The sequence below is a fragment of the Phyllobates terribilis genome, unplaced genomic scaffold (assembly GCF_046119375.1).
Source record: "Phyllobates terribilis strain yellow unplaced genomic scaffold, ASM4611937v1 Scaffold_1__5_contigs__length_1240528914, whole genome shotgun sequence".
Lineage (NCBI taxonomy): Eukaryota > Metazoa > Chordata > Amphibia > Anura > Dendrobatidae > Phyllobates > Phyllobates terribilis.
The window spans coordinates 47,856,339-47,870,739 of NW_027362761.1; the positions used below are offsets into that span (position 1 = coordinate 47,856,339).

Here is a 14,401-nt window from a genome sequence, read left to right on the forward strand (position 1 = left end):
CAGGTTTCGCTTCTATTTTTTTATGCAGTTTTTGGGGCCAAAAGCAGGAGGGTATAAACAAAAACGTAAAAAATATTTTATTGGTTAATATCATAATTGTAACTATAGTAAATGTAATATCTGTACTTTATACATTGTCTTAATTTGTGATTCACACTTGGTTTTAAAACCTACATGACAAAATATCTGAACAAAACCTGACACATGTACAGGTGAGACCTGGTTACCGAATGCAGGAAGCTAAACCATATGCAGAAGTTGAATCAGACTCGGCACACGACTTTGTAGATTGTGTTGCCATCGGCCAACACATCATTGTTCTCATGCTTAGGCTAAGTCCACTTGAGCGAATAAAAAATGAATTAAATTTTTTATGCGCTCATCCGGAAAAACAGACGTTTTTCATCTGTGTTGTCACACTTATGATTTCTGATTTTATACATGAGCAGTTATTAAAATTTGCAAGAACAAATACAGTTTCCTATGTTAAAGAGTTGGAGTGTATCTGTAAAAATCTGATGCTGTACGGGATCTATTTTTTTTGTTCATCCATAGACTTGAAAACTCAAGTCTCATCTGAAATGTGGAAGAGACTAGCGCATTAGGTCCACGTAAAAACAGTCATTTGAACAGCACTATTGAATATCATCCGTCCGAGTGCTGTCAGTTTTTTTCATGGAGACCACAGTCATATGAATGTAGCCCAGGACCACGGTCACACTATCAGTATTCGGTCAGTATTTTACATCAGTATTTGTAAGCCAAAACCAGGAGTGGAACAATCAGAGGAAAAGTATAGTAGAAACACATCACCACTTCTGTATTTATCACCCACTCCTGGTTTTGGCTTACAAATACTGACCAAATACTGACCGAATACTGAACGTGTGCACATGTCCTAGTGGTACCGTTAATCAGGTACTTACGAGATCAAGAGGAATGATTACACTTATTACCACAATTTCACTTATTACCACAATTTATTCCTAATGACAACTCCCCTATTTATCATGAGCAATAAAAGGAACAGTATGATTCTGTCTTAAGTGTAGCTTTACTTTCAGATATTACCTTTTAAAATGGGTAATACATTCTAAAAATAAATGATCATATTTAGTATTATTGCAGCAAAAAATGGATTCAAACCACTAAAGGGATAATACTCAAAATGATCAAGTGATAGCAGCAGAGGGTATATAGATTCTAGAATATAACTTTTGATCGATAGATAGATAGATAATAGATAGATAGATAGATTAAGACAATGTGTAACATTCAATACGAACAATACAAAACAAAGAAAAAAAGACTCTAAAAATTTCCCATCAGAGAAGGTTGCGCCCTTTATGAGAGTAAATAGGCTTCTCTTCAGAGGAAGAGGATGAGTAGCTGAATAAACTCAGTGTAGGGGCGTGTATGTCACCAGGATTATCAGAATGAGGGGTGTGAGTCCTCTTAATGTAAGATCTGAAAATCCGGTCAGTGCTAGTCACCCCTTCCGCTGTCCAGTGGATCGGTCTGTTTAACTGGACACAAATGGGAATTTTTAAGCACCCCCAATATCTTGTTTGACTGGGTTAAATCAAGTACGAGGTATATAAGTCAGGGTGTGAGCAAGATATCCCAAAATAGAAATAACAGATACAGGGGAAATATGTAAAACACACAATTCAATGATCACAGAGTTACCCAAAAATATTATAAATGTCCTTACAATCAAATAAACTGTACAGACCCCCCAGTGGTGGGTTAATAATGTAAATAGGAATGTTCCCACCGCTTCAGGAGTCGGTTGTCAATGCATTGGCTCCAGGGTATTCCAGGTCATACTGTATAGATGTCCAAGGTAAGGGACTGGGTACTGGCCCTATTAGGCCCTATAATGACTACAATATTCTAGTTCCCCGTTAGCTCCCACCCTAACAAGGGCAGTCCACAGCTGGCCCTAATGTAGGGGCCCTGCACTCTCCCGAAATGTCTCCTGTATGTCCTGACGCATTTCTTCCTAAAGGAGTCATCAGGGGATCATTAGGAGTCTATGCCAACTTAGTGCATTTAGTTGTAGCCACTTCTGTCTCTGCTCTTTCTAAAAACCAACTAAAAGAAAGAGCAGAGACAAAAGTGGCTACAACTAAATGCACTAAGCATAGACTCCTATTACGCCACGTGTAATGGTTCCCAGATACATCCTGTCTGTGGGGGCCACTGGTTGAGGTAGTTTGCCCTGGAAATCCCAAAGTCGCAGCTGCTCTATTCCAGGTGGGCCAGCGGAAGGGTGTGACTGTGTAATTTTGTTCTATCTGTTTATTGTCCGCTTTGTGATTCAATAAAGTATTGCCACATTGTTTTACCCTTACCCTGTGTTGTCTGAGTGGTATTATGCCCACAGAAGACCCCGTGTCTTCACAGTATCCAATTTTTTTGATTATCTCAAAAAATAACAAATATTCCTTGATATTTCTAATTGCCATTTATGCAGCCATAGAATCACCTGCCATCTGACAACTCTTAGGCTACACTCACTCATCGGTGTGACACATCCATAAATTTTGTCAAGAATCGCTAAATGTAATTGGATACTTTTCTTATTTGGCTTCATATTCTAGAAAAAGAGGTATTTCAACAAGGCCCAGTGTATCCCCAGCCTCTCGAAAGATAGAAAGAGTTCCAATAGCTTTTCAACAACCATTTGTTCCAATTTATGGAGGCGGAAGCTTGACTTCTGAAATCAGGTAAAAGCCTTTCTCCTTGGAGCTATGAAAAGTTTACAAAAATATAAATTGCACAATTAAAGTAACTGATGGTTTAATTTCTGGGGATACATGTGCATTCATTCCCTGCTATTCAGAGTATAGACTAATAATCAGAAATTATGAAGGAGAGAGAGTACTAATTCCAAATCATAACTCTGTTCTCAAATAGCATGGCCAACAGGCAGCGAAATAACCAGTCACTGTCATAGACTTTAATTTTGTACATTATCTAGGTTCAGACTGGGGTGTAGCTAGGTACCCAGAGCATCCTGCTTGGTGTCAGGGGGATGATGATATGCCAGTTTGGGCCAGTGTATTTAGATACAGGATCAGTGCAGTAGTTTGCAGGATAGCCTATCTACAGTTTTATGTATATATACCTAATTCCTGCAGATATACCTAAAAAATGTGATCCATGGCAGGCTGACTCTTAAGTGCTGTCATTCATAATAGAAATAAATGGGATATTATGAAAAAGCCAAATGTTATCAAATGGCTGCTTTTATATCTATTATATTAAGTATTAACCATCAGTTTCCCTTTCAGAACAAAGACTCTTCCTCAGGATCAATATAGGCGCCAACAACTGAAGTCCCGACAGTCAAAGTTTTATGGCATATCTAATTCATATACCATAAAACATAAAGTGTGAATTCCCTATCAAAATAGCAACAGAAAGTGAGAGTCTACATTTTCATTGCAACTTTACCTCTTCCCGATATTCACCGTGCACGTATGGTGCATGTCAATGTTTACGTTTGGAGCGGCTCAGTAGCTGAGCCCGCACTATACCCGGCAACTGCATGTAACAACAGCAATCAAAGCTAGTCTAAAATTGCTGCTGTTAACTGCTAAGTCCCAGCACTTAAATATAATAAAAAAATAAACATTCAATATTGTAGCATTTGTAAGTCTGATAAAAATATCAAAATATAAAATTATTTATACTGTATAGTAAACACTTCCTCAAAAACATGCAAAAGATCAAAACATTATATGTACCGGTACCCCAAAATTGTTAAATAAAAATATCAATTACAGGTCACAGAAAATAGCAAAACAAATACATTTTTTTTTACAAATTTGGTACCGCCATAATAGTACTGTCCCGAAAAACCAAATCACACAGTACCGCACAATAAATGCTGTAATAGCAAAATCTAAAAAGTAATGGCAAAATTCTGGGGAGGAGGGGGTGGTGGAGATTGCAGTATCAACCCCATTTGGAATTTTTTTCCTGTTCTCCAGTACATTATACAGTAAGGTGAATTAAAAACTACAGAAGCAAAAAAAAAGCCCTCAAAAAAAAAAGTTATGGTTCCCGGAAGAAGGGGAGGAAAAAGCGAAAGTGCAAAAATGAAAATTTGTTGCTGCGGGAAGGGTTTAAAGGGGTAATTGATGTTTCAAAAATGTGCATTAAACGTCTTCACCGATTTAATGTTTACTCATTCACACAGTGCATTACGCATGACCTATCTGCAGAATGGCGGAAATGATCAAATGATCTTGGCGAATTTACAGGATCTCCTTACTGAGGCACAGCTTATAGAACAAAGGGAGAAACGCGCACGCTCCATTCGGAAGAAAAAAAACAAAAGTAGGTTATATACTTAATCTTTTATTCATGACAGCTTTTACAATATCTTTGAAATAAGGTATTATGTATGAACTTAAGTCTCATTCTGTGGGTAACAAGGTTTTCATGATTAACTATTCATGCCTTCAGTCAGGTAGGCACCCATTGTAGTTTCCATAACCTGATAGACAGCTTTGTGGTCAATCCTTCACTTGTTCTGCTTTGTATCTAATGTACAATTCACACCTAGCCAATTTAGACATATGATAGGTTTCATTTTTTATATTTAACACAAACTCTTTTGTGAATGTTTGGGATTCATTATTCTATTAAAAGGAAGTAATCATATTTAATAAAACTGTTTACCTTCCTCTTCTTTTCAGTTTTTGTCTCTGGCAGATTTGTAGTTTCATGTAATCTAGTATACTTGAGTCTAAACATTTTTATACACTTCAGAGATGTTAAGGGTTTAGAAGTTAAAGGGAAGTTTCTCATTTTATGGACATGTATGGCATATTCTCATGACCCCATTCAACGACTCAGGGTTAAACCAGTAGATGACTACCTTGTTAGTTTGTTCTTCTGAATGGTAGTGGACCTGGGTGTCAGCTCTCTCCATACCAAAATATCAATAGCTTATCTTTAAGGTAGACCATCAATCAGTAGCGGACAGAGACAGAAGATGACCTCTGTGAAAGAACAATATTTGGACCCTTTTCAGTACAATAGCTCATCATAATGCACAATTCCACCTGCTTTGGAGGTGGATGTGGGCCTGCTCATCTCTAGGGCCCCTGTGCGGCATCACAAGTTGCACCAACGGTATATCCATCAATATTGCTTTTCAGAAAACAAATGACGACAACCTCCTGTGTGTGTCCTATTGAAAAAAATTACTGAAAATGTCATAAAAGTTAGTCCCCTGCTTAAAACGCCTTTATAAATCAGAGCAGAGAACTGCTGTTAAAGAGCAGCACCTACTCTGGCACTTTATGGATGGCTATTCATTCATGAAAGTCACCATGTAATACTGCAAGGGAAAGATCTGACAAGCCATGGCTTCCTTCCCTGTGCTTATTAGCTATGATGAATTAACTGGGGATTAAGGTCTACAGTCAAAATATTTTCTTTACTGATTAAGGGGGCTGTCCAGGCTGGGACCTCAAGTCTGCAGTCACTCTATTTAACTGCAGACTTGTGAGTCCTCACATCATGCGCACTGTGTGCTGTCAGGATTCTCCGGCACCAGGAGTGGGCAGGCACGTGACCTCAATTATGCAATTTGCATACATGCAGTCACGTGCCTATTTGACGTGCACTTCCACGCTCAATACAAGTGAATTGAGCGAAGTCGGACACATCTATTCGGAATGTGGCCCGAAGTATGCAAATCTCCATCCACTCTCAGCGCTGGCACTGGAGAATCCTGACAGTGTGCACTGTGCGCGCTGTGAGGATTCACAAGTCTGCAGTCACATAAAGTGACTGCAGACTTGAATCTCAAACCTGGACAAAGTTAATGTAAAAAGATAAAAGCATATCATTTATAATAAATAAAAGATCATAGAATCATAGAATCATAGAATGGTAGAGTTGGAAGGGACCTCCTGGGTCATCTGGTCCAACCCCCTGCTCAAAGCAGGATTCACTAGATCATCTCAGACAGATGTCTGTCCAGCCTCTGTTTGAAGACGTCCATTGAAGGGGAACTCACCACCTCTCGTGGCAGCCTGTTCCACTCATTAATCACCCTAACTGTCAAAAAGTTTTTTCTAATATCTAATCTGTGTCTCCTCCCATTTAGTTTCATCCCATTGCTTCTAGTCTTTCCTTGTGCAAATGAGAATAAAGATGATCCTTCTACAATGTGACAGCCCTTGACATATTTGTAGACAGCTATTAAGTCTCCTCTCAGTCTTCTTTTTTGCAAGCTAAACATTCCCAAATCCTGCAACCGTTCCTCATAGGACATGGTTTGCAGACCAGTCACCATTCTGGTCGCTCTTCTCTGAACTTGCTCCAGTTTGTCTATGTCTTTTTTTAAAATGTGGTGCCCAAAACTGTGCACAGTATTCCAGATGAGGTCTGACCAAAGAGGAGTAAAGACCGATAATGACTTCACGTGATCTAGACTGTATGCTTCTGTTAATACATCCCAGAATTGTATTTGCCTTTTTTGCTGCTGCATCACACTGTTGACTCATGTTCAGTCTATGATCTATTAGTATACCTAAGTCTTTTTCACATGTACTGTTGCTTAGCTCTATTCCTCCCATTCTGTATATGATTTTTTCATTTTTATTGCCCAGATGTAGTACTTTGCATTTTTCCCTGTTAAAAACCATTCTGTTGGTTGCTGCCCACTGCTCCAGTTTATTTAGGTCTTTTTGAATCCTCTCTCTCTCTTCTCTAGTATTAGCTATCCCTCCTAGCTTTGTGTCATCAGCAAATTTAATCAGTTTACCCTCAATTCCTTCATCTAAATCATTGATAAAGATGTTGAACAATACAGGTCCCAGGACGGAGCCCTGTGGTACCCCACTTGAGACATTCACCCAGCTGGATGTGAAGCCATTTACAACCACCCTTTGAGTCCGATCACTAAGCCAGTTATGAATCCACCTAACAGTTGCCTGGTCCATTGCATACTTGGTCATTTTTTCAATAAGGATGGTGTGAGATACTTTGTCAAATGCTTTGCTGAAGTCAAGATATACTATATCTACAGCATTTCCCTGATCCACCCAGTCAGTGATTCTGTCATAGAAGGAAATTAAGTTAGTCTGACATGACTTGTTAGTTACAAACCCATGCTGGCTCTGGTTAATCACTTCATTCTTATCCATGTACTTACATACATGTTGTTTAATAATTTGTTCAAAGATCTTTCCTGGTATAGAAGTCAGACTCACCGGCCTATAGTTCCCTGGGTCCACCTTCTTCCCCTTTTTGAAGATAGGAACAACATTTGCTCTTCTCCAGTCTTCTGGGACTTCTCCTGTTCTCCAAGAATTTTCAAAGATTATGGAGAGTGGTTCTAAAATTTCTTCTACGATCTCCTTCAGTACTCTGGGGTGTAATTCATCTGGACCTGGTGACTTGAACTCATTTATGTTAGCTAAATATTCCTTCACAATCTTTCTGTTTACAGATAACTTGGATTCCTCTATTCCTTTAAAAGGACAGTGAAGATCAGTTGATGTTACATTTTCTTTCTGAGAGAAAACAGATGCAAAATAGGAATTAAAAAGTTCGGCCTTCTCAACATCCTCTCTTACCATTTCTCCATTTTCATCCTGTAAAAATCCTATAGCATCTTTGACTTTTCTTTTACTTTTGACATACCCCCAAAATCCTTTTTTATTGCTTTTGACATCTCTTGCAAGCCTTAATTCATTGTCAGCTTTAGCTAACCTGATACGTGCCCTACAGGATCTGCAGACTGCATTATAATCTTCTTTAGATATGCCTCCCTCTTTCCATTTAATAAACATTTCTTTCTTTCTTTTTAGCATGTGTTTAAGTTCTGTGTTCATCCATCCTGGTTTCCTTAAATGCTTCCCATTCTTCCTACTTTTCGGGATTGTTAACGATTGTGCTTTGAGAATCTCATTTTTAAAAATTTCCCATCCTTCCTGGACATTTTTGTCCTTAAGGACATCCAGCCATTGGATCCCTCCTATTCTCTTTCTGAGTCTCTTAAAATCTGCCTTTCTAAAATCTAACCTTGAAGTTTGAGTCTTCACATGTCTTCCTCCTCTAGTTATCCAAAATTCTATAATAGCATGATCGCTGCCTCCTAGGGTCCCAGCCACCTTTACCTCCTCAAACATTTCCTCCCTGTTTATAAGGATTAGATCCAAAGTAGCAGATCCCCTTGTTTTCTCCCCTACCTTTTGGAAGATAAAGTTGTCAGCAAGAGAGGATAAGAATTTGCTTGACCTGTTAGTTTTACTTGAGAGAGATTCCCAACAAATGTCTGGATAGTTGAAATCTCCCATGACCACTACGTCATATTTTTTGGAGAACTTGGTCATTTGATACATAAAGAGTTCATCCATATCTTCAGCTTGCCCAGGTGGCCTGTAGTAAATGCCTACAATGGTGTCCTTTCCGTTGTTCTCTCCTTGTATTCTTACCCAAACAGTTTCCACAGAACTCCCAGTCTCTGAAGCTTCCATCTCTGTGCAGATATACGCTTTTCTAACATACAATGCAACACCTCCTCCTCGTTTATCAAGTCTGTTTCTTGCAAATAAGTTGTATCCTTTTAGCCTTTTATTCCAATCATGTGTATCGTCCCACCAAGTTTCAGTGATTCCAATGACATCATATTCCTTTTCCTGCGTTAGTAGTTCCAATTCTCCTTGTTTGTTGCCCATGCTTTGTGCATTTGTATAAAAACATTTTAGTTTGTGATTGGTTTCTCTTCTCTTTTTATTATTTAAATTGTTTTGTCTTTGTTCTTCCTTTCCACTTCCAGTAGCAGAGATCTCAATAGTATTTGTCAGCTGTATGGCTTTTTCTGGCCTTTTGCTTCCCTTCCCACATTGTTCTAGTTTAAAGCTCTTCTGATGAGTGTAGCAAGGCGACTTCCAAATACATGTTTTCCAGTCTTCGTAAGGTGCACCCCATCTCTAGCAAGTAGTCCATCGTATAGGTAATTCATTCCGTGATCCAGAAATCCAAATCCTTGTTGACGGCACCATCGACGTAGCCAGTTGTTCACCTGTAGAATCTTATTCCACCTCATTGTTCCATGGCCATCCACTGGGAGGATGGATGAGAAGACCACCTGCGCTCCCAAAGATAATACATACAAAATACTTTAAACATATTTGGTTTTCCAAAAACCTGTGCAATACATTCAGAACATGATTAAAGATAATCAGTGCATTGTAAGATGTAAAATAAATATAAATTAACTGCTAATGTACCAAAAGAGTGTTGCCTAGTTTAAAGTACAACTTGCCCCCCCTCTAAAAAAAAACTTTATTTAACTACGCTTCTAAAAGAAAATGGCAAAAATCAAAGTTGTCATGATCCTCAAACAGCATCTGCTATTTTTTTTGCCAAGCCAATCAGTGTTTCTACTGTTAATTTGGTTAGTTTGCACTTTTAGATGCTTTTTTCTTTGGTATCTTCTACTAGTAAACAAGCCTCCTTATGTAATGAATACTAATACTTAAAGCTAATATGTCTAATGGTTATACTGACCTATCTAAACATATAGGGCTGTTACCTTTCATATTGTCTGTGATGATTATGACTGCTGAAAAGTCTACTCTACTTCAAAGGAAGTGTAAGTTTAGTATAAGCCCTAGTGGCCACTGTGAAAATTGCATGATTTCTCCTTTGTTCTTTTTTTATATAGATACTGGTATGGAAATTTGATAAACATTATTAAATTAAAATAAAAACCTGATCTAAACAATAGATAATTTTCCGGTGACATATTTCCTTTAAATTAGATATCTGACTTAGGTCACATCCTCAATAGTTTCTTAATTTGCAATTTGAGTTACAAACTACAACCAAAGTGTATTAATGCAAAAGTTTGTTGTAATCAATAGACATACTGCAAAAAGACACTAGTGTGGATGAGCCCTTACATTCCCAAAACAATACATCTAATATACAATTTTGTCTTTGCCTTTCGTGTCTGTTTTTGCCATGTGCAGAAGGGTACACAAGTACAAAATGGGACTTGAATGAGAAATTAATTACTCTTGAATTTGAAAATCAGCAGTTAGAAGATGAACTCTTCAAACTTCAACTTCAAAGGCAAAAAAACACCAGGATTCCCAGAACAACAAACGGAGGTATGGCGTGGATTCTCTCCACATCTACGGCTAGGCATTTCTTAGATGGGGAATTATATAATATATAATGTACAACTTTTCTGAGCACTGCATATGGAAATACAGAAGCATTGTGTATAATTGGTGTTTACTAGTGTTGAGCGAGCACTAAAATGCTCGGGTGCTCGAAGCTCGGGCCGAGCTCGCCGTGATACTAGGGTGCTCGACCCGAGCAACGAGCCCAATGTTAGTCTATGAGAGACTCGAGCATTTTTGAGGTGGCACCCCCGGCAGTCTTTTAAAAGCCTAACAAGTGCCCAAAACGATAGTGACAGTGCTCAAATGACATGGGGACAGCATGGGGATCGCCCCAGGAAGCATTTCTGACCCCCAGGTCACTGCTGTCAACAACGTGGTCAGAGGTATTAAGCCACTTTTACGGGCTCACAATAAAACGTTCAAAAACGAAAGTGAAACTTTTTTCTTCTGAAATATGTTAAGGAAGTTCCTTTCCAGGGAAAAGACTTGTGTATAAGTTAAAATAAATCACCAAAAACAAAAATACTCCTCCACACCTTCGGCTATGTTCACAAGTAGCATTTTTTATGCGTTTTTGCACTTTTGTATTGCTTTCAACTATGACAAATGCATTCACCGGGAAATGTCATTTTAACATTTTACAACCTTATCTGGCCATGTGCTGTGTGACACATGCATAAAGTGCTGAAAAGACATGGGAACAGCATGGGGAAGACCCCTGGAAGCATCTCTGACTCCCAGGTCACTGTCTAAAAGTGTGCCCATCATAAGTGATCCTTGCCGCATCAGAAGATGCAGACTTGCAACTCTCCCCATGCAAGTTCTAGTCCCAGGGCAGTGTTCAATTGTACCTCCCCCATTCCTTGCAACACAAGCGCAAGTATGCAGCCTGCCACCCACCCACCCCCAGGCTGCAATACCATACTGCTTGCTTGCTTGAACTTGAAATTGGGCCTTTTAGGCATGTGGAGGCGGAATCTGGCCACCACGTCATGGCTGTGTTGGCGGCCTGGAATCCATACTCAGTCCCCAGCCGCCCGGCGGCCGGGTGTCCATACTCGGTCCCCAGCCGTCCCGCGGCCGGGTGTCCACACACGGTCTCCAGCCGCCTGGGGGCAGCCGGGTGTCCATAAACGGTCCCCAGCCGCCCCTATTTCTCCGTGGAACATCCCCCCACACACTTTTCTTAGCCCGGCCTGCTTTAGGCAGCATTGGACGAGCCCACCTGAGAACCAGACTCCTCCGGTGGGCCCTGACTTCTCCATCGGTAGAGTTGAGAGTGCCAAGGTGAGGAGCATGATGATGATGACAGAAGTTAGCATCTGCTATGTTTTCTTTTAAAGCAAGTGTAAGTGTGCAGCCTGCCACCCACCCACCCCCAGACTGTAATTCCATACTGCTAGCTTGCACTTGAAATGGGGCCTTTTAGTTTGGAGGAGGCCGAAGCTGGCCACTACCTCATGGCTGCTTCGGCAGCGAGGTATCCATACTCAGTCCCCAGCCGCCCCTATTTGTCCTGGTGTGCCTTATACATAAGATTAAGCGCGTATACCAAAACATTACCTGTGCCCTCCCCAGTGCATTTAGAGGGAAGGAGAGCCTATTCCGCTGTAGTGTGTGCATGCCAAACCCCTGTTCATGGTACATGCGAAGATGCCTCCCACCTTGCACCTGTCGTTGCAGACTTGCAACTATCCCCATTCAAGTCCTTGTCCCAGGGCAGTGTTCAATTGTACCTCTCCCATTCCTTGCAATGCAAGCGCAAGTATGCAGCCTGCCACCCACCCACCCCCAGGCTGCAATACCATACTACTTGCTTGCACTTTAAATTGGGCCTTTTAGGCATGTGGAGGCGGAATCTAGCCACCACGCCATGGCTGTGTTGGCGGCCTGGTATCCATACTCAGTCCCCAGCCGCCTGGTGGCCGGGTGTCCCCGCTTGCTCCCCAGCCTCCAGGGGGTGGCCGGGTGTCCATACTGGGTCCCCAGCCACCCCTATTTGTCCCGGTAACCTTTCCCACACTTTTCTTAGCCTGGCCTGCTTTAGGGCAGCATTGGCCGAGCCCACCGGACTATCAGACTCCTCCGGTGGGCCCTGGCTTCTCCATCAGGGGAGTTGAGAGTGCCAAGGTGAGGAGCATGATGAGGATGATAGAAGTTAGCATCTGCTTTGTTTTGTTGAAATGCAAGCGCATGTACAGTACAGACCAAAAGTTTGGACACACCTTCTCATTTAAAGATTTTTCTGTATTTTCATGACTATGAAAATTGTACATTCATACTGAAGGCATCAAAACTATGAATTAACACATGTGGAATTATACACTTAACAAAAAAGTGTGAAACAACTGAAAATATGTCTTATATTCTAGGTTATTCAAAGTAGCCACCTTCTGCTTTGATGACTGCTTTGCACACTCTTGGCATTCTCTTGATGAGCTTCAAGAGGTAGTCACCGGAAATGGTCTTCCAACAATCTTGAAGGAGTTCCCAGAGATGTTTAGCACTTGTTGGCCCTTTTGCCTTCACTCTGCGGTCCAGCTCACCCCAAACCATCTCGATTGGGTTCAGGTCTGGTGACTGTGGAGGCCAGGTCATCTGGCGTAGCACCCCATCACTCTCCTTCTTGGTCAAATAGCCCTTACACAGCCTGGAGGTGTGTTTGGGGTCATTGTCCTGTTGAAAAATAAATGATGGTCCAACTATACGCAAACCGGATGGAATAGCATGCCGCTGCAAGATGCTGTGGTAGCCATGCTGGTTCAATATGCCTTCAATTTTTGAAAAAATCCCCAACAGTGTCACCAGCAAAGCACCCCCACACCATCACACTTCCTCCTCCATGCTTCACGGTGGGAACCAGGCATGTAGAGTCCATCCGTTCACCTTTTCTGCGTCGCACAAAGACACGGTGGTTGGAACCAAAGATCTCAAATTTGGACTCATCAGACCAAAGCACAGATTTCCACTGGTCTAATGTCCATTCCTTGTGTTCTTTAGCCCAAACAAGTCTCTTCTGCTTGTTGCCTGTCCTTAGCAGTGGTTTCCTAGCAGCTATTTTACCATGAAGGCCTGCTGCACAAAGTCTCCTCTTAACAGTTGTTCTAGAGATGTGTCTGCTGCTAGAACTCTGTGTGGCATTGACCTGGTCTCTAATCTGAGCTGCTGTTAACCTGCGATTTCTGAGGCTTGTGACTCGGATAAACTTATCCTCAGAAGCAGAGGTGACTCTTGGTCTTCCTTTCCTGGGGCGGTCCTCATGTGAGCCAGTTTCTTTGTAGCGCTTGATGGTTTTTGCAACTGCACTTGGGGACACTTTCAAAGTTTTCCCAATTTTTCGCACTGACTGACCTTCATTTCTTAAAGTAAAGATGGCCACTCGTTTTTCTTTACTTAGCTGCTTTTTTCTTGCCATAATACAAATTCTAACAGTCTATTCAGTAGGACTATCAGCTATGTATCCACCAGACTTCTGCACAACACAACCGATGGTCCCAACCCCATTTATAAGGCAAGAAATCCCACTTATTAAACCTGACAGGGCACACCTGTGAAGTGAAAACCATTTCCGGTGACTACCTCTTGAAGCTCATCAAGAGAATGCCAAGAGTGTGCAAAGCAGTCATCAAAGCAAAAGGTGGCTACTTTGAAGAACCTAGAATATAAGACATATTTTCAGTTGTTTCACACTTTTTTGTTAAGTATATAATTCCACATGTGTTAATTCATAGTTTTGATGCCTTCAGTGTGAATGTACAATTTTCATAGTCATGAAAATACAGAAAAATCTTTAAATGAGAAGGTGTGTCCAAACTTTTGGTCTGTACTGTATGTAGTAGCGGCTAGGCCTGAAGTGGTCAGCGTTTTGGCGCATATCCTACCTCCTCCGAGGATTGCTGGATGTTTTCCTGCTACTATCCAAGTTCTATGACTCCCTTTAAAACAAAGCTTCAGGTGATAAATGATGGATGAGGTAGTGGCAAAGGAGAAAGAGCAGGAGGAACAGGGACCATTCACATCAATATCAGGCCAGTCAACCAGATATGTCTTGTAGGATATGTTTCTGTAACAAAAGGAGCGGTTCGGCTACACAGTTGTAGGGCATACAGTGAGTGCAATGCCTACCAAAAATTTCGAGGCACTCCAATGCCCCTTGGAAATGACATGGAGGTCAGAGGGCGTTAACTAAACCTTTTTTTCCATTTATAGCAACTGGGTCTCCTGTGCACTGT

The 14,401-nt window shown here is 41.0% G+C and overlaps 1 protein-coding gene across 2 annotated transcripts in view; it reads left to right on the top strand.

Moving 5' to 3' along the window:
* The window catches only part of LOC141165822 (coiled-coil domain-containing protein 17-like), a 124,273-nt gene that overhangs the window by 25,329 nt on the left and 84,543 nt on the right, over positions 1-14,401 (top strand). Inside the window, exons 5-7 of one of the 2 annotated variants that reach the window (XM_073651773.1) lie at positions 2,607-2,732; positions 4,211-4,350; positions 10,011-10,151. In XM_073651773.1, the coding sequence (XP_073507874.1) occupies positions 2,607-2,732; positions 4,211-4,350; positions 10,011-10,151 (407 nt within the window). The remainder of the gene's footprint in view (positions 1-2,606; positions 2,733-4,210; positions 4,351-10,010; positions 10,152-14,401) is intronic. The other variant, XM_073651782.1, reaches the window with a different exon arrangement.